Here is a 19773-nt window from a genome sequence, read left to right as displayed (position 1 = left end):
CTCTCTCACTCACTGGCCACTCCTAAGAACCGTCACTCTGTTCTCATTTCTAGTCTTGGGCTCCCATCCTGTTCGGAAAGATGGCTTTGGCAAATGTGTGAAACTAAGGCCACCCAGTGACAACTGTCCTCCCCCCCCCAATATTTCCCTTTCTGCCCTCCATAGGCTGGCATCTGCAATGTCCCCACATCCGTGTCATGGGAATAACCCACCTTTAGCCACTGTGTAGGAGGCGAGGGCACTTGTGTTCTGGGGGAGAGGGTGGTTTAGGTTTGGGGAGGGGTCCTGATTTGACTCTTGCTCCCACATCACTGGCTTAGGATTGTAGGAAGTGACCTTATGCTCTCCAGTCTGGTTTCTTCATTGGCAAAGTGGGAGTAATGATACCCGTGATTCTGGGTCCACAGGACCCTCAGAAGAGATACTATATGAACAAGTGCTTTATACGCCAAGGGCTGTGCGTGCTTTACACATCCCTGTTCTGCCACTTGCCAGCAGTGTGCGTTTGCACGCCCTCCCTAACTCCTCCGAGCCTCAGGGTCCTGGTCTGTAGAATGGGGATTGTAACAGTGCCACTGGCTGTGAGGATCGCATGAGGTGATCGTTGTCACAGGCTCAGCTCAGAGAAACCTCCCAGCTAATGGCAGCTTTGGTTCCTAACCGTGGAAACTGAGGCAGGCTCCGTGGGGAGTGGCTGCTTCTCATCAGGTCTAAGATCAGGACGGAACGGCCCAGGGCAGACCCCCCCTGGTGCATCAATCAGAGGCTTCCTCCTGCCTGCGACTGCCCGCACCCCCGCTTGCCCCCAAGGTCCCAGGGAGCCCTTCTACACTAGGAGGAGGACTGGATCCATCCCAGAGGAGAGAGCTGCTTCCTGTATGGGAGTCTGGCATCTCTCTCTCTCTCTCTCTCTCTCTCTCGGCTGCTCCACTGGGGCCTGACAGTTGGGTCACTGGAGAGAGCCCCCCAGATGGTCCTGTGGCTGGAGGGCTGGAATGTGCCTCTCCGGATGTTTCTGAGATGGTTATTTCTGCACTGGGGCTGTGGTCGGGAGAGGCCCTACACATTCCTGATGAGGGACACTGAGTCCATGCCAAGCTGTGAAGTCTCAAGGAGAGGGAAGGGGTCTGAGAGCTGGGGTCTGGGGCTGTCCATGCAGAAGATGTCCACACAGTGTTGTGTGACAGTATCATCTCCTTCAGTTCAGTGCTGCCCTGGGGCTCCTGCATACCATCCATAAAACTGGATTTGGTCTGGGCTCCCGAGTGGTCCTGTGGCCCAGAAAAGGAAGTGTGGTGACAGGAGGGAGGGACTTCCCTGGGGGCTGAGGTCTGCTGGGTGACCAGGGCGAGGGTGAAGGGAGACAGTCGGGATTCAGGTTCATGACCCTGTGGTTCAGCTGGAATCCTGGGGGCACCCACTTGTTCAGCTGTGTTTTGGGGCACCCTCGGGTTCAACCAAGGTCATGGAGGTACCTGCTATTCAATTAAGGTGATCCACTGGTTCATCCAGGGTCATGGGGCACCCAGTGGTTTAATCAAGTCCACCCACCAGAGTCCAGAAGTTACCCCTCTAGGATCTGTCCTTGCCACTTTCCTTGGGTACATTCATGCCCCTCAGACTGTCTCATGCTGTTGCCTTATCCAGAAAGTTCTCACTGCCCATCGTCACCTACTAGAGTCCTCACTCCTCATTCAAGCTCCCTCAAGTGCTACCTGCTCCAGGAAGCCTTCTCAGATCCCTATTTTGAGTCACTTTACTAGGATTTAGCATGGATAACATTCAGCTTGTGGTTTCAGGATGCCACTGGACCAGAGGCTCCTTGGGGCAGGAGCTGGGTCTTAGTTTTCTATTCTTTTGGTGGCAAGTACCGTGCCTAGCACTCAGGAGACCTCAGTGATTTTTGGTAAACCGAACTGAAATGAAGGCTAAAGACAGTTCTATTTGGAAGGTGATCCAGAGGCCCTGGGGGCCCCCAGGACACGGCTGAGTCCACTTTGGGTACTTGGGCTCTCCAGGCTGCCCCCTTAAAGATCAAGAAATCAGAGCATCTCAAGGTCGGGAAGAACTTTAAAAGCCATTTATTTTAGTCCCCAATGATCTTTTTAATGTATCTACTTGCCTTAGGTATTAATCAAACACTAATCTAGGGTTGCTGCTGGAAAGACTTCCAGCTTGTCTGTCCTGATGGTCTACTCTAGCCACGACCGTCATGTGAGCCAATTCCCTGTAATATATCTCTTCTACTGGTTCTGACTGAACCCTGACTGATACAGGCATCCTCTGCAGCTTGCCCATCCAGTGTCTTCTTGTATGCTTCCTGTGATGGGGAGCTCACCGCCTCTCGAGGCAGCACAGTCCATCTTTGGTCAGCTGCAACTTTAACAAGTTCTCCTTAGATTGGACTTAATCAAGTCTTTCTATGGATTCTACCCCCTGGAGCTGGTTCAACCCCTTGGGCCCAAGCAGCCTGAGGTCGGGTCTTTAATCTTGCAATAGCCCAGCAAAAATTTGAAGGCAGCATGCATGCTTTCCACGCCTGTCCCCATCAAGTGTACCTCATTTGACATGCTCTTCCCTTGCTCTGACTGTTTCCTAGGTTGTTGATGTCTCTCTTAAAAGTTTGGCCTTCACCTGCCAGCTGCATTCCACACTGTCGCTTACGGCAGAGTCAGTGTATCTAGTAGCCAGAGGACCTTGGGCCTGGGGACCTCCGTGGGCCCTAGCTGTCTGGATCCCAGCCCACAGGAAGCTAGGGTTCTTAAAAGAAGAAATGCTCCCAAACCTCTTCTTCTAATGGGGACTGGAGGCTGCACCGCCCCTTGGGACTATGGGTAGTCTCCATGAGGGAGAAGCCAGTTTCCCACTTGGTCATTTAATCTCCAGGGCAACCATTGTCCATGGACCTAAGGAGCTTCCCAGGTGGATGAGCTGAGGACAGCAGACACCTGTTTTCAGGCTTTCCCAGGGGGACAAGCCCTTCTTCACTCCCCTCCTCACTTTCCCCCACCTGCGTGACTGCACAGCTCGGGGCCCCACCTAGGCTCCACGGAGGGCTCCTGTCCTGCGGGGCAAGCCGCAGCCCCGCTCCAGCCTCAGAGTAGGGATCCACCGGCTCCGAGGCCATTGGCTCTGATGCTCCACAACCAGACATCTAGGGATTTTTCCAGTTCTACACACTCTCGTCCTTAAAACCACAGTCTACACCTCATGTCTATTCCCAGGTCTCCAGGTTGCTTAGATCCTTGCTGCTCAAAGTGCAGACAATGAATTAACAGCATCAGTGTCCCCTGGGGGTTTCTGCATTTCTAAATGCAGAATCTCAGGCCCCCGCTCCAGACCTACTGGTTCAGAATCTGCGTTTAAATAAGATCAACCAGGTCTTTCCTTACACAGCGGTGTTTGCAAACCATTAGTGGCTCCACATTGCTGAGCAGGGCTTCTTTAGTTCCCCTGCAGAACATCTCTTCTGTAGAGATGGGAAGACTGAGGCACGCCAGGGAAGTGTCTGCTCCTCCTGTGAGTTCAGGGGCAGCAGAAGTGAGAGAGAGAGAAGGATTTGTCTAAAGAGAAAGAACCCCGTTTCTAGCTCCCAGGCCTGGCTCCTGCTTTGAATTGCCAGCAGCCGTGTGTGCCCTCACTAAGGAGTCCTTGTGTGTCACTGGGAATCAGGGACAGTGAGGAGGCAGGTTTTGTGGGGGTGGAGGGTGGGAGGTGGGCCCCCGCCTGGCAGGGATCCCAGGAGGCCACAGGACCAGGAGGACTGGAGCTGTTTGCTCTAGATGGCAGCGGAAGCCGGCTCTGGACAAGGGGAAGGGGAAGGTGTGACTTGTGGCAGTAGCCTGGGGTGGGGTGGCTCCAGGTGAGGGTGCGGGATGCGTCTCCGGGAGCTGCCTGGGACCTCAGTTTCGGGACAATGCAGTTGTCCACAACGAGGAATTGTGGACAAGTGGGGACGCGGCGGCATCACTGGGACCCTTGACTGCTCTTCCACGGCGACAACAGCCTAGAAAGGCATTTGTCATGTGGCTGTCTGATGGCCAGAGGCTAACAGGCGGGTCAGGAGGAGACCCAGGGCAAGCAGAGCAGTCTGGCTGGCAGCTTGCTCTTTTATTTAAGAGCCTGCGGGGGGGGGGGGGGGGGCGGTGGGAGGGGGGCAAGAACACCAAGGGAGGCTCCAAGGCCAGCTCTGACAATAACTGCAGCCTTGACCATGCCCCTTCTCCCATCTGAATTTTAGTTTCCACTCTGTAAAATAAGAGGGTTGGAGCTAAAATTCTGATTTCTCTCTGGGCTAAATACTCTTGAGGGCTAGAGATCCCGAAGCTGAGGCCACAGCTGGACCCTGGCACCCATCCGACATCATTTGTGACGTGCATACAGAAGGGGCAGCAGACGTTCCAGGGGCGGGGGTGCTGGGGGGGGCGGGGAGCTGCATGGCTCTGTGAAAAGATACTCCCTACGGCCCTGGGAGTGAGCCCTGGCACTATCATATTTGTAGGGTCCCGGGCCAATTTTGGAACCTCTCTGAGCTTCCCTTTCCTTGCCGGGAACAGAATGATAACGCCTGCCCTCTCAGGGCGGCAGTGGGAATGCAGGCTGTGACAAGTGCCCCAGACACTGCCTGACGTGTTATGGACACACATCAGTTCCCTGCATCCAGGGCAGGGATGGGGGGTGAGGGAGTGCCCATCTGGGTCTCTGATAATGATCTCCGTCAGAACCTGGGTCTTTTCCCTTGCTGCTGGCTGGCTGGCTGCAGGGAAATCATTTTACGTTTTTTTTTTTTATTACAAAATTGACTCGCAGATTCACCGTTTGTGCTGCCAGCTGAAAGCTGTTTATGGTGGTGATTTGCACTACACTCATCTGTGCTTGTTTATGTTTTCTTTGAAAATAGTTATTGTGTTTGTCCTGTCCCCACTGTGGCCAGGCGTGTGTCTTCTATTTCTGTCCTATTCTTGCCCCCACTCCCTCCGTGTCTCCAGTCCCCCACCGTGATGGGTGGGAATGGGACCCTTAGGTAGGAGGCATGACAGTCAGAAGGACCTCTGATCAAATACACCCTCTTTGTAGATGAGGAGACTGATGGTCACAGAGGATCAGCAGCTGGGCTAAGTGGAACTGAACTTCTGCTTCCTCGCTCCAGTCCAGGGCAGGTTCTCCCACTACTGTGTGCCTCACTGTCCTTAGCTGGTTTTCTGCAGGGTCTGCCTGCTCAAAGGAGGGAGCATTGCCTCTGAGCCTGGATGTCAGGTGGACTCCAGTCATGGGTGAGGATCTGGAAAGCCTGGGCTGGGAGAGTGGGATCAGGAGAATAAAGGGAAGGAAGGATGTGGCAGCCTCTGGTCCCCAACTCCCTGTCCCCTACCTGTTAGGAGGGAGCAGAGGTGGCTGTGGTCTTGGTAATCCTTGGGAAACCAAGCAGTTCCCTTCTGTGTGGGGAGTATTAGTAATCATACATGAAAATAATGTTAATTGCACTAATCATTGTAGATATTGCTTATTAAGTACCTGCTCTGTACCAGGCATTCCTTTATATTATCCTTTTAATCCCGGGAGGCAGATATTCTTCTCCCCATTTTGTAAATGACAAAACAGGCTCAGAGAGACTAAGTAACTTGCTCAAGATCACATAACTAGTGGTGGGGGGTGGGGAGGTGAGTGGAGAGGTGGGTCGAGAAACGAACCCAGGCGCTCTGGCCCACCTTCCTACACCGCCACGGAAAAGGCAGAGGGGTGGCCTGTGGGCAGGGAGGAGGGAATTGCCGATTGAAAGTGGGCGGTAGGACCAGTCCAGGCTGGCCTGCCCCTCCACGCCACCCCAGCAAGCCAACGGAGGCCTGGGAACAGTGGAGTGATAAGCAACCAGAGGTCTCGGTGCTAAGAGAGATGGTGGGTCGTGAGGGGAATAGGCTGGGGTGATGGAGGGAACTCCAGTGGGGGCTCCCAAAGACCTCGGTTCTAATCAGGGTTGTACCTGCACCTCTCTGGGTGTTTGGATGACTGCTGATGTCTCCTTTCACTCTTTTATCGGAGGACTCTGGGATGTAGAGGGTGGCAGGTCACTTGTGTACTTTCCTCCTTCTTGGAAAGATGTAAAAAAGTACAGGTTCCTTCATGAGCTGCCTGCTTGAGTTCACAATCTAAGGACTCCCAGGCCACGTGGTGGGTGATGGGAGCCTGCGCTCAGCTGAGAACAGGCCGGAAGCTGAGGAGAGAGCAGAACAGAAGGTTTTCTGCCCCAGCTCCATCAGCTAATCAATCACCTGGCCTCTCGTTGCCTTAGAGCCCCGAGGATTACGGGGGCCCACATGGGAGCACAGCACCTGTGAGCCCGCGGCAGTCTCAGCTGGGGCCCGGTGCCGGGCACCGCTCTGCCACGTGGTCTGGGTTGGTCAGCGGCCGGGGTGCAGGGAGCAGCAGGCTGGCTGCGGGGCGCTGGAGTGAGAGGCACTCGCCTGGGAAGGGATTTGCCAGGGGAGAAGACAAGCCTTGTCGCCTCAGTGCCCTCAAGATCTAAGGGTCTGGACTGGGTTCTCGAAGTTGGGAAAGAACTGGCGGAAAACCCAGGGCATGGGAGTCAAAGAGGCCCAGCTGAATCTGGGCAGGTGCCATACTTTCAAGTCACAAGGCCATGGGTGAGTCATCTACACACAGAGCCCTGGGTTCCTCTGCTGAAAAGTGGGGGTCATATAATGCTCCTCTGGAGGGATTGGTGAGAGAATCCAACGAGAGGGTGTAGAGCCTGACAGAGTAGACAAGAAATCGTGGCCGCTATTATTATTGTTGCTGTTACCGCTCCTAGTCATAATATTAAGTAAAGAGTCATCCTGGACAAAGGAGCAGAGACCGGGGAGTCAGGTTTTGCTAACTTCTGGCTGTGTGACTCCTGTCACCTCTCTGGTTCCTTATCTGTAAGAGGAGGGGGTGGCACGAGCTGATCTTGAGTCCCCTTCCAGCTCTGACAGCCTCTGGGCTATGAATAGATGGGGCTGGGGCCCCGGAGGAGTTTAATGACTCAACAGCTAGAGAGGTTAAGCTTTCCCAGAAAAGAGTTTCCATTTGCGTTTGATGAACTTAGGGCACAACAAAGGAAGGGTTTCCTGGCTGGGAGGCCAGGGACGAGGGAGCTGGAGGAATCCTTGCAGCTCATGGAGACGGTGACTAACCAGGTGAATGACTAACTCAGACCCTGCCGACCCTCGACCAATCAGGGCTGCCCAGGAGCGCCCTGCAAGCTGGCATCACTGAGCACGTCTTGGCCATGCCAATTTCAGCTGGCTCCGGGCTTCACAGCATATGGAAGCAGAAGAAGCAGCCAAGAGACCGGCAGGGAAAGAGCACTGGGCTTGGAGTCAGAAGACCTAGCTTCTTGCTCTAACTCTGCTGCTCACCAGCTGCGTGGCTTTGGGGGAGTCCCTTCCCCTACTTTCCCTTCCATGTCTTCATCTATGCCATGGAGCTAACGATGCCTGCCCTGGCAACTTTCCTGAGTGGGGAAGGCTGAGATTCAAGAGGTGAGATGGGAGTGCAGTGTGATCACTAAGTGGCAGGTTCTGTCATTTTCCTATCCCAGTGTGAGTCCTGGTGCCTTGAGAGCCCTATGTGGGTCTCCAGAGGGATCAGGTGGACAGAGGCTATTGCCTTTGAGTTTTGGGTCAAGATCAGCTTAATATAGGGCCCATTCCAGCCATCTGATCACAGCCCAGACAGGCTTTTCTTAGAGCAGAGCCCCTGTGGACTGTTTCCAGCCAGATGGCGTAGCCAGAGAGAGAGGTGACAAAAAGCCAGGGATGGCTGGGTGGGGCAGGAAGTGGGCAGTGCCTTTCTGGGGCCCCCACAGAACTAGGGTGGTGCTTTGATGCTGTCTTTCCTCTTGCCCAGCACTGTATCAACAAATATCACCAGAACTGCACTCTGTCTGCCTCTACCCCCAGCTTTTAGCATCTCTCTTGGTAAGGACTACAGGCACTTTGGGAAATGGCAGGGATAGAGGGGAAGGAGGACACTCTTTCATTTCTGCACACCTTAAGCCCATGGATAGCATTCTCTGAGTGCTCACGCATGGGGCAGGGTACTGTGCCGGCACTGGGAGAACAGAGATGGGAACCACAGGGCCCTGCCCATGTGGAGGTCAATTCAGTATGTGGTCAAAGAGGCAAAACACATCCCCTAAAATGTAAATAACCATGCCCACACTGGGCAAGAGAGCCCACACTGTGTCACCCAGGTTGTCGTGACAGTAAGTCCCGTAGCTGTCTAGAGTGGTGGCCTGAGATGGTCTGGAAGACTTCAAGGAGGAAGTGGGATCTGAGCTTGACTTGCAAGATTAGCTTGGACAAGGTAAATAGGAGACCGAGAGAAAGGTGTGCCAGACAGGCACGCTTAAGGTGTTCTCAGGAGACAGACCGCATGGCTGCAGTGGAGGAATCATGCCAGTAAGAAGTGAGAAATGAAGTCGGACGTAGAGTTGGTGCCAGGTATGAAGGTCCTTAAAATTTGGGATAAAGAGCATGGGCCAGATTCCACGGGCAGCTGGAAGTCACTGAGGACTCTGAGAGGGTATTGGTATGGTCAGAGCTGCACTTTGGGGAGACTCTTTCTGGCGGCATTGTCCAGGGGCGCTCGCTCCATGGGAGAACGAAGCTGCAGGCAAAGTCAGTTGGGAAGTTACTTGTGGACCTAGGGACCACAGGACTAAGAAAGGGGACACATAATCAGAGGCACCACATGGGGGAAGAGATGGGGGGAAGGCCTAACTTGCTTGTTCACTGCTCCTGAAACCTTGGCAGGTAGCAGGGAAGTGGGGAGGGGAGGCTTCTTTTTGGGCAGATCTGAGTCCGACTATTCTGCCCTGTCAGCAGGACTCAGAGGTACCCCCATCCACTCCGGGGGCCCTTTTCTTCCTCTTCCAAGAGGGGAATGCAGAGACTATATAGCAGAGTTCCCCATGGACCCCAGAGAGGAGTGGAGCCTTGGAACACAGTCCCAAGTGGATAGACTGCAGGAAGAGCATCCAGTCCTGCCTTTTACTCCCTCAACTTCTGTGGACTCCCAGGGAAACACTGCCATCTTGTCATGGGCTATGCCATGTGGCAATGAGCCCCTGGGAGCTCAGCCAAGGCAAGGAGGGGGACCAGAGAGAGGAGAAGGAATGGGAAGGATCCAGGTCTGGAGACATCCCAATGGGCTTTGGGGGAAGGTGGGCTGAGAGCATGCCAGGACTAGGAGGGATGCTTGAGATCATTTCGGCCAACCCCTGATTGTGTGGACGTGAGCCTGAAACCCAGACAGGAGAAGGGACTTGCCCAAGGTCATATAGTGGGAAAAGTGATGGAGCTGGGCTGGAATCACAGAGTCCTGGGGAGCGAGTAAGGTGTTTATTCCTATCTGGACACCTTTGAATAGCACGTCAAGGGCCTCTCTGGAGATCCCTTTCCTGGGTATCCATTCGTGTGCTTTGTGTGTACATGTGCCTGTGTATGTCCTGTGTGTGCTTGTGTGTGCACCTGTGTGTACATGTGCCCGTGTCTATGTTGTGAGAGAGTCTGAGTGTGTGTGTGTGTGGCCTGCTGCACCGCTGTTTGGAGAAGAGAACCGAGGCCATTCCTGCGAGGTGACTGTTTTCCTGGGACAGCAGAGAAGGCAGACAGCTGGATCTGGCTTCCAGCATCAGATTTGTTGCCCTAAGAAAATTAAACGCACTGGCTGGCTTTGCCCAAACTCTGGGATCTGGACACACACACACGCGCACACACACACAGACACACACACACACACAGACACACACACACACACACACACACACACTCCAAGCGGCACTCACTGAAGCAGTTACGGGTTGTTTCAGGCACCGGGAGTAGGCGGGAGTGCCGCGGAGTGCCAGAGTACCTGCATCCACACGTCTCCCTGGAGCCCTAGCCTGTGTAGACACGCCAAGGTGCGGAAGCCCATCTGCCAGGGACACAGAGGAGTCGCGCGCTCCCCGCCGCTCTACACTCAGCTCTCTGCTCCAGGGCCTGGCCCGGCCACACCCCTCCTCCCCAGCCTCCGCCGGTCGTTCCTGCCCCTCTCACACACTTCAGAGTCCCTTGAGGCCCTCGCGCAGCCTGGCAGGGACAAGTTAGGGCTGGCCCGGCCAGAGAGTCAGGTCCGGAGCCAGGAATCGACGCCTCCCCCGAGTCCTGTCCCCGCGGAGCAGACAAGCCAGGCTGAACTCGGGTTTCTGGCAGCGCGGGGTTCGGCGCCTAGACCCTCTCCGGGGGATCCCCCCAGCCCTGGCCGGCTCGGGACTACCCCGGGACACGGCGCCCAGCCCCCGGGTCCCCGCCCCCCGTCGGCGAGTAGTTACCGATGGTGGTGATGACGGTGATGGCGAAGTAGAAGGAGCCGGCGAAGCGCCACTGCACGCCGGCCTTGTGCGGCTTGAGGCGCAGCACGACGCGCTCGAGCTCCTCGTAGCCGCCCTGGCTGAGGTTGTAGCGCGCCCGCAGCTCCTGCTGCCGCAGCTCCAGCCGCTGCCGCTCGATCATCTCGGGCTCCGACTCGAGCGCGTCGAAGACCGCGGCGCCCACCAGCAGGTAGGTGAAGGTGCACACGATGAGCGCCAGCGTGCGCACGTTCTGCCGCTTCATCGTCCCGCCCGAGCCGCCGCCGGCCCCCCGGCGCCCCCGGCCCGCGCCCCGGCCCCGGCCGCCGCTGCTGCTGCCCCGGAGGCGGCCTGGGGCATGGCTGCGCTCGCCTCTCCCCGCGCCGGGCACCCGCTCCGCGCCCCGGGGCCGCCGCCGCCAACGCCGCCGCCGCTGCCGCCGCGGAGCTGTCCCTTCAGCACCACCCACCGCCCTCCTCCGCCCGGCCCCGCTCCCGCCCCCCGCCCCCCGCCCGCAGGCCGCCTCCTCCCGCCAGCCCTCCCGCCCAGCCAAATAAGGACTGGGGAGACGCGCCGAGGGAGGGAGGAGGGGGGCTGGCGGAGGGGGAGGGGTGGGGGAGCGAACGGGAGAGCCGCGGAGAGACCGGGCAGGACCGAGGGAGAGAGACCCAGGGAAAGAGATAACTAGGCACAGAGAGAAACGCCTCTAACTACAGAGAAAGAGAGGAAAAAGAGGCAGAGGGGGGTGTGACAGGGAGATAAAACCAGAGGTAGACTCACAGACACAGTAAAAGAAGCGGTAGGCAGAAAAATACAGAGCGAGAGAGGCAGAGAGCGAAAGATGGAAACAGAAAGAGCGACAGAGACAGGGAGACCTGGGTAGCTGGAGATAAATTGATGACGGAAAAAGAAGAGCAAGGAAGGGAAAAGGAACGGGCAGAGCGACCCCCACCCCCAGCCTCCACCGAAATCCCAGCATGCTTTAACTGGAAGGGACCTTGGGCCTCGCTGTCCTGCCCTTTATTATGTCGGTGAGGAAACTGAGGCGCAGAGAGGTCGAGTGACAAGCAAGGGCACACCGTGAATTAGTGCCAGCACTGGGACTCAGCCAAGCTTCCCTCCGCCCAGGCCACACCCCCACCCTGCGCCGGGCCACCGCTGTCTTAGAAACAGCAGGGCGCAGCTGTGGACCTGGGCACGGTGGGCCAACACCCAAGGGAAAGCCCTGCTCTCATGAAATGTGACCCTTCCCAGGTCAGCATGGCTCCTGGAACTGGCTGAGAAAGCACAGGCTGGGAGGCTAGGCCGGTAGCACTCAATCCCAGGCTCTCCTCCTCTGCTCCCCCCGCGGTTATCCGGCTGTCCAGACATCCATAGCTCCTGTCCTGCACCAGTGGGCCAGCCTGGGCTTGGGATGGGCTGCCAGAGAGAGCACTGGACATCAACATCAGGCATCCCACCCGAACAGAATAGGGCAGCCGGAGCCCAGACCAGGCTTGCTGAAGACCAGGAGGCCTCCCTATGCCTCAGTTTCTTCTTCTGTCAACATGGTGGCAGTGGTGGTGAGGAGGCGCAGGCTGTGGGACCTCAGATGAGGCGTCACTGCCCCTCTCAGAGTCTCACTTCCTTATCTCCTCGATGAGGTGCCGTGGCAGATGATCCCGCAGGCCTTACTTAGCTTCAAACAACTCCAGACTTGGATGGGCTGAGTGAGCAGAATGATCGGAATGCAAATCCCATTGCCAAGGAGGGTCAGAGAGTCTTTCACGGGACCCTGGCACGGGCCACGAGGAGAGACAGGATGGAAGAGGCCCCAGGCCCCTGACTGGGGGTAGGTTGAGGAGGCAGCCATCCAGAAGCAGGAGCGCCATCTGCCCACATCCGGGCCTGACCTGTCACTGTTGAGCCTTTTAATGCTTCTCTGAGGGAGACCACCAACCCACTGCTTCTTTCAACCATTCATCCAAAGAGTATGCATCAAACATCTGCTGTGTGTCAGGCTAGGCACGTTACATTTATTATCTCTAGTCTTACCACCATCCTGAAAGGTGGGTATGGTTATGTCCATTTTATAGATAGAGAAACTGAGGCAAAAGGCAGTGCAGAGAATTGTCCGAGGTTGTTCGGCAGGAAGGGACTTCAGTCTGCCTTCCAAACCCATTCTCTTCTCCATAATGACTCCTGGACCCTCAGGTTTTTTTCACCTGTAAATGGGATAGGTAATCATACCAGAGTCATTGATCTGACACAAACTTCCTGGGCCCATACCCTTGGTTGTTTACTCAGCCCCTTTCAGGCCTTCCCCCTTGGCATCTTCTGGCTCCCTAGAAGACAAGAGCTGCTTCTCCTGGCTTCGTAGGGGTGAGGGTGCAAGTTAGGTTCCATCCTCCTGGCCACACTACCCCAGAAGCCAACTCCCCCAAAGCCAGTCTAGATGAGCAAGGCTCAAGAGGCCCGGTTTTCAGTGTGAAAGACTGTGTGTCCAGGGTCTGCTTGCTTCTGGCTGCCAGGCCAGGCTGCTAGGCAGATGAACGGTGATATTATGAGTGAAAGAGCTTTGGAAAAGGGAAAAAGCTCTCTTTAGGGGCAGGGCATTTATTATTAATTATGATGAAGCTTGTTCTCATAGCACTTCAGAATGGGAAGGACCTTTAAAGATCAGCTAACCTGATCCTCTCATGTTACAGATGAGGAAACCGAGGCCCAGAGAATAGGAAGGGGGTTGCTCAGGGTCACACAGGGAGTGAAAGGGGGCCAAGACTTATGTCCCGTGGCTGGGGTCTCTCCTGTAGCCCCCATATATATGGGATCAGAACACCTGCTGCCAGGGGAACACAACACATCCACGGCATGCCTGGAGCCCAGGAGGGAAGCTCGGTTCTCACTCCCCTGCCCCTTTTCCCTTTCTACTCTTCAGGAGGGGAGACTGGTTGGTGGGGAGCGATGCTGGTGCCGGTCTAGATTTCTGAGAAGGCCCTGGGTCCTGCAGACAGGAGTTCCATCAGCTCACCCTTGACCTAGGTGGGATAGGGCCAAAGATCTAGAAGCCTATACCTCTCCCTCTGTCCAGGACTCCTGTGACCTGCCTGTACGTCCCCACCCCTGATGGGGCTGCCTCACCTTCTGCCCAGGGCCAAGTGTCAGAAAGCACCTCTATCAATCCTGTCTTTTATAAATGGCAAAATCTGCTCAGCGATGGCTTCTCCATGCTCTATTTTTTCCCACTCCATTGGTGACTCCAGTGGAGGAAGCCTTGGGCTGGTTAGAAAGAGATATTTTACATCCCTCCAATCATTATACTGGTCAGCCTCATGTGTGATTATTTTCTGGAATCTGCTGCAGCGTAGAGAACATGGGGCAGAGAGTTGGGGGGCCTGGGCTGGGGTCCCGTCTCTTCTACCTGCTTCCCGTGGGACTCAGGGCCAGTCACTCTTTTTCCCTGGGCCTTGGTTTGCATGTCCATAAATGGAGTGGTTTGGACCAGGACATGTCTCTGCTCCCTTCATTTATAACATCCCATGACCTTCCTGGCCCGCTTCTGCTTCGCTAGTTATTCCAAGAATCAGGTGAAAAGATTTAGTCACTGCTTTTAGGACTTTAGTTTGTGAGGAAAAGGGCGCAATCAGAGGTAGGATAAATGGTACAGAATTTAACTATCATTCGTTGCTGCGTATTATTATGCACTCAACATTATACACATATTATTTTCCAGCTTTATCTTCCACACCATTCCTCTCTAAGCTCTAGACACATCTAAGTACTTTCATGCTTTACTTCTGACTCATGTGGCTCCCATAAGCTGGGATGTTGGTACTTCCTCGACTCCTCCATTTTTTATCTATTGAACTCCTGTTCAGGCTTCAAGACCCAACTCAAGGGCCACTCTCTCTGTGAAGCACTCCCCAGTTACCTCCAGTCAGAACCCCCAGCACCTTTGTGCTGCCATAGCACGTTGTCGAAGCTGCAATTCAGCAGACGTTCCTCTTACCTAGTAGATCGATCAGTTCTTTAATATCTGTCTTCCCCACTGGCTCATTATCTTCTCCAGGGTGGAGTCCCTTCTTGTGCCACGCCCCGCCGCAGTGGGGAGCTTGGTGCTTTGCACATCAGAGTTGCTCTTATGTTTGTCGTGTATTCAGTACACGGTGAAGTCCTTAAAGCCTCCTACACCTGCGGAGTTAGAGATCGGTGTCAGCGGGGACAGGAGCACGGACAGCAGAGTCTGGAGGGAGAAAAATCCACGTAATTTGCTTCTGTGACTCTTTGCCAACAGACACCTCTAAAGTTGGAGCAAGCCCTACCTGGCTTAAGGAGAGAAGGCAAGACCCATGTGAGTGTCCTAAGGCCCAAGGAAGCATGTGGAGAGGGCACTGAAGTGGAGTCCAGACATCTGGAGTTTGGTCCCAGCTACAACCAACTACCAACTAGCTGGTGGACTTGAGAGACTCACATCGCCTCTCTGTGCCCCAGTTTCCTTTTCTGTAGAATGAAAGAGTTGCTTATCTCAAAGAGTCCCCTCCCTCTGACATTTTGTGATGTTAATGACAAACTTGGCCCTATGATTAACAACTGCTCATCCCACAATGGCCAAGAATGTGGTGTGAGGGATGAGGGGCCCAGGGCCCTCTCTGTCCATTGTTTTCCAGAACCAGGCCCCCATCCTTGGCCAGTTTGGCTGGAGGATGGGGGAAAGGGTGAGGTAGGGAGTAAAAAAGCCGACCCTGACTCAGACAAGCTCAGGTTCAAATCCTGACCCTATTCATTACTAGCTGGAACAGAGCCTCCCATGATATTCTGGTCTGTCTTGTCTAGACCAGACCATAGGCTCCTGCAGAGCAGGGATAAGGCCTTGGGATAGGGTCCCTGGTTTGCTGTAGGAAGGAGTATCCAGAACCATCTCGAGATCCAGCTAGATGGAGGCCTGAGAACGGGGAGGGGCCTGGTGGGCCCAGGAGCTGCAGCACAGACAGGGACACGGTTGGTGGAGGGCGGCACCAGAAATCGTGGACTCTGATGGCCGGCGGCCGGTTGATCGGATTCAGGGCGCTTCGGGTACGACTGAGGTGTTTCTTGGTGTATCCCTGAGGGAGAGACACAGAGGATTAGTCTGGATTTACAGAGCGTAACCAGTCCCAGTGCAGCCGGCTTGCATTTGTCAAGAGACACTATTTATTTAACATCTCAAGCCCAAACCAAACACAAAAGGCAGCTGTTCACAAAGGAGAGGCTGTGGGAGCCGTTGGGGAGAGAGCGCTGTGCTAGGGGGTGGACACCTGGCTCTGTCTTAGTCCTGCCCCAGATGAGCTGGGTGAGCAGCTCTGTGTACAGACTTGCCTGTCCTATTAGTGAGAGTGGGAACCAACCGGTCTTCCCGGAGTGGCTGTGGGGAGTCAGGCTTGCTTCGTTGTTCATTCACAGAAAACCTGCTCCAAAGTCTACAGTCTCCACGTTTGGCGAATCCCTTCCCTCTAGGGAGGGCTTCCTTGTTGGTCTCCATCTCTGGTCCTGGATACCACACTGAGATGAGCCTCCTGGCATGTGTGTCCTTGGAGACCTGTGGAGAAATTGCATTGGGACGCATACCCACAAGTGTCCCTAAACACGGCCAGGCTGTCCTCAGTGCATCTGTCTTGGTGTTTACTCTCCCCAGCAATGCACAGGTTTGCCTACTTGGCCCTCACTTCCCTTTTTAAAAAAAAAATTTAAAGTTTATTTATTCATTTTGAGAGAGAGAGAGAGAGAGAGAGCGAGCATGAGCTTTAGTGGGGGTTGGGGAGGGGAGAGAAAGAATCCCGAGCAGGCTCTGTGTTGTCAGCTTGGAGCCCTATGTGGGGCTTGAACTCCTGGACCGTGAGATCATGACCTGAGCCGAAATCAAGAGTTGGACACATAACCAACTGAACCACCCGGTGCGCTCCTGATTCACTTTTGTTTTTGCCATTTGTATGCCTCCCTATTTTCTACTAATTTCCCACTTCTCTCCTTTCCCTTCTCCCTTTAACACCTTCCTCTCTTCCACACTTGGGTCAGGGGCAGTGAGCAAAGCCCCCAATACTGGGGGTCTTGGGCAGGCCAGCAGGTGATGAGAGAGGTATGGGAGAAAACCAGCCACTGTTCTCCAGCCTGGGGAGTGTGTGTGTGTGTGTGTGTGTGTGTGTGTGTGTGTGTGGTGAGAGGAGGCTGTGAGTATTAGACTTTTGGCTTTGGTCCTAGTCTTCCCTTCTTCCATCTTCCGGTCCTTCTTTTCCCCTCCACTCACATCCTCTCTGTGTTTGGCCATGGCTCCAGAATAGTTCAAGCTAGAGGAAACCTTAGACCATGCAGTCCGATAAGGAAACAGGCCCAGCGCGGGGAGAGAGCACCTCCAAGCCTCACAGACTGTGGGCCAGAGCTGGGACTCAAGCCCTGCTCTCCTGACCTCCGAGCCTTTGGCTGCAGGGTAAGTCCCTAGACTTGCTTCCTTCCCATAGCAAGAATTAAGTCCCTGAGAGCCTGTCCTCTACAGAGATTCTGGACTGGCCATGGCCTGTATTTCCCGACAAACATGTTGCTGCTAAGGAAAAAAGAGAGTCTGAAGATCTAGTCAACATCCTCACAAATCTTGAAATCCTTCTTTGCAGGTTTATAGCTTCTGAGAAACAAGCGGAAGCAGCCTTGTCTCAGGACCAAACGCAATAATTATAATAGCACTTGCAATGATTAATCAGCCAGTGAGTATTGAGTGGCGCCCGTGAGCGTGCACAGCAGTGTGTGTGCGCATGTGTGTGTCCAGGTCGGGGTGGGGGAAGGGGGAGAGCAAGAGAGGTGACTTTACTTCCAGTGAGCAGGCTTTGGGTATCTTTCCCTCAGTGGAGGGGCTGGGTCACCACCGCAGCACTCCTTGGGTAGTGTCCTGTTCTGGCTGGGGCTGTAGTTCTTTCTGTTGGGAGAGGCCCCCTGTGGTGCCTGTTGCTGGGCTCCTGGCCATGCTGGGAGACAGGAATCGACCCACAGAAGCAGGGTTCAGACCCATCAATGATTACTGAGATTAACGAGGGGCCTCACCAGCATGATGTACCTGGCACAACCAGAAGCACTTGGGATGTTCAGCTTGGGGCAAAGATGCAGGGGACATGTGAGCCGTCCTGTGGAGGAGGGATTAGCCTTGCTCTGGGTAGCCTAGGAGGGACCAGTGAGTGGTGGGAGATGCCACAGTGGAAGACCTTTCAGCTCAAAACTGGTCAAACTTTCTCTACAGCTCTGAAGAAGGAATGGGCTGCCCGTGAGGTAATGAGCTCCTGGGCAGTGGAGGTATGCAAGCATAGCCGGATTTGTCCTTTGGGTTGAGGTTGTTTTAGAAGGATCCAAGGAGCTAGTACAGTGCCTGCCACATAGTAGGTCTGCAAGAAATGCCTTTCGACTTGGTTGCTGAATGTACTGGGTTTGGGGCTGGACGACTTGCCCCTTGAGGTTCAGTCGGACTCTGGTCAACATGTAAGGAGCGGTCCCTCTGTGCCAGGCACTTTGCCCCTCCGACCTTGAAAGGCTGCAACTCCCTAGCCCCAGGGAAGGCTGCACCCAGAGTCCTTGCTAAGCCTCCACAGCTCTGCTTTCTCCCAGCCACCCCAGCCCGACCAAAGCCCCGCCGACTTATATCCCAAGTGTGCCTGCAGAGGCCCGATGCTCACAGGTTGCAGTAAGGGCCTGGAAGCCCTAGGACTCCAGCAAGGGAAATGGGCCTTTGGCAGGCTAATTACTGGGAGCTGATTCTATTAAGCAGATAGCTCGCTCTAGGCAAAGCAATTACATCTAATCAGCCCCTTGCAGCAGTCCAAAGGGACAGCCATTTGAGCCAGACATGTGTGTGAGTAGGAACATCAAAGCAGCGTGAGGCTCAGGTCTAGGCGGGCTGGTTTGGGGCTAGGGGCTGCTCAGGAAGTGGTCCCCTGGTCCCTTCCCTAGGTTGCCAGATCTCAGGCCACAGTGGGGCTGCAGCATATGGAGGTGGCCTTGAATGAGGACTCAAAGATCTAGGTCGAGATCTGGCACTTCCACTAAAGAGCCAAATTTCACTGGGGAGAGCACTTCTCTGACCTGAGCCTCAGTTTCCCGGTCTGTCAAGCGAATAAGATAACCTGAAAAGGAGTCATTCTAAGTTTGAAACTGTAGTCCATCTCAATATTGTACTGTATACTTAAAAATTTCCCAGGAGGGAAGATCTTTTGTTAAGTGTTCTTGTGACAAATAACAATCATAGTAAGTGAGGAGAGCAGAAGGAAATTTTTCGAGGTGATGGTTATGTTTATGGCATAGATTGCGGTGATAGCTTCACAGATGTATACTTATCTCTGAACTCAGCAAGTTGTATACGTTAAATATATATAGCTTTTTGTATGTCAATCAAATCTCAACAAAGTGGCTTAATCAAAACAAAACAAAACAAAACAAAACAAAACAAAACAAAACAGAAACGTGGTCCATCTAGTCCGTATTTGGATTCTAGTCCAGGATGGAAATATATGCTGCAGGGTCTAATTACTCAGACTATGTTTTTAAAAATAACTGAAAAGATATATTTAAAAAAAATTTTTTTAATGTTTATTTATTTTTAAGAGAGAGAGAGAGAGAGAGAGAGAGAGAGACAGAATGTGAGCAGGGGAGGAGCAGAGAGAGAGGGAGACACAGAATCCGAAGCAAGCTCCAGGCTCTGAGCCGTCAGCACAGAGCCTGATGTGGGGCTCGAACCCATGAACTGTGAGATCATGACCTGAGCTGAAGTCGGACGCCCAACCGACCGATCCACTCAGGTGCCCCTGAAATGATATATTTTTTAAAGTGATGGATGCCCTCCTCTAGAAATTTAATGAAATGTGTGTTTCTGAAAAACTAGCCATGATTTTTTTTTTTAAACCACAATGCAGTGGCTTCTGAGTCCCAGATTCTTGAAGGAAGTTAGGTGATGCTAGAGATGGAGAAAATGAGAGAGGAGGTCCCTGGAGATGAGATGAGCAAGACGGAGACAGGTGACATCTGGGCCATGGCAGGGCCCCATCTATCTGTGCTTGCTCCCTTCCCAGAGGAAGAACTCTGTGAAAGATCTCCGGATACTGGTAGAATGTGGAGGAGAGATTTTAAACATCAGCCCCTTCCAGCCCTGAAATTCTGGGTCGGGACCAAGCAACTGGTGTGTGACCCCAACTCATCCGAGGAGTAGGCTCATGGAGGAAACAGAAGGCAGTGACCAGCTGTGGGACCTGGGCCAGTCATGGCCCCTCTGTGAGCCTTGGTTTCCTCCTTAAACGGTGGAGCAGTCTCCATATTGCCTCCCTCACATGGTGGTTGGGGGACTCCAAGATGATGAATGTAAAACTAAGACTAATTATTTTGATTATGAGGTGAGACTATGCACTAAAAAGCTCCTG

At 54.1% G+C, this 19773-nt stretch overlaps 2 protein-coding genes across 2 annotated transcripts in view; one reads left to right on the top strand and one right to left on the bottom strand.

Annotated features, from left to right (window-relative positions):
* The window catches only part of KCNK3 (potassium two pore domain channel subfamily K member 3), a 35486-nt gene extending 24637 nt beyond the window's left edge, over positions 1 to 10849 (bottom strand). Inside the window, exon 1 of the mRNA XM_060650554.3 lies at positions 10355 to 10849. Coding sequence (XP_060506537.2) covers positions 10355 to 10637 — 283 coding nt within the window. The 5' untranslated portion in view covers positions 10638 to 10849. The remainder of the gene's footprint in view (positions 1 to 10354) is intronic.
* The window catches only part of CIB4 (calcium and integrin binding family member 4), a 143088-nt gene that overhangs the window by 32514 nt on the left and 90801 nt on the right, over positions 1 to 19773 (top strand). The gene's annotated exons all lie outside the window — the stretch shown is intronic.

The sequence above is a fragment of the Panthera onca genome, chromosome A3 (assembly GCF_046562875.1).
Source record: "Panthera onca isolate mPanOnc1 chromosome A3, mPanOnc1 haplotype 2, whole genome shotgun sequence".
Taxonomy (NCBI): Eukaryota; Metazoa; Chordata; class Mammalia; order Carnivora; family Felidae; genus Panthera; species Panthera onca.
Note: the sequence above shows the minus strand (reverse complement) of the source record. Positions and strands in the feature narration are given on the sequence as shown.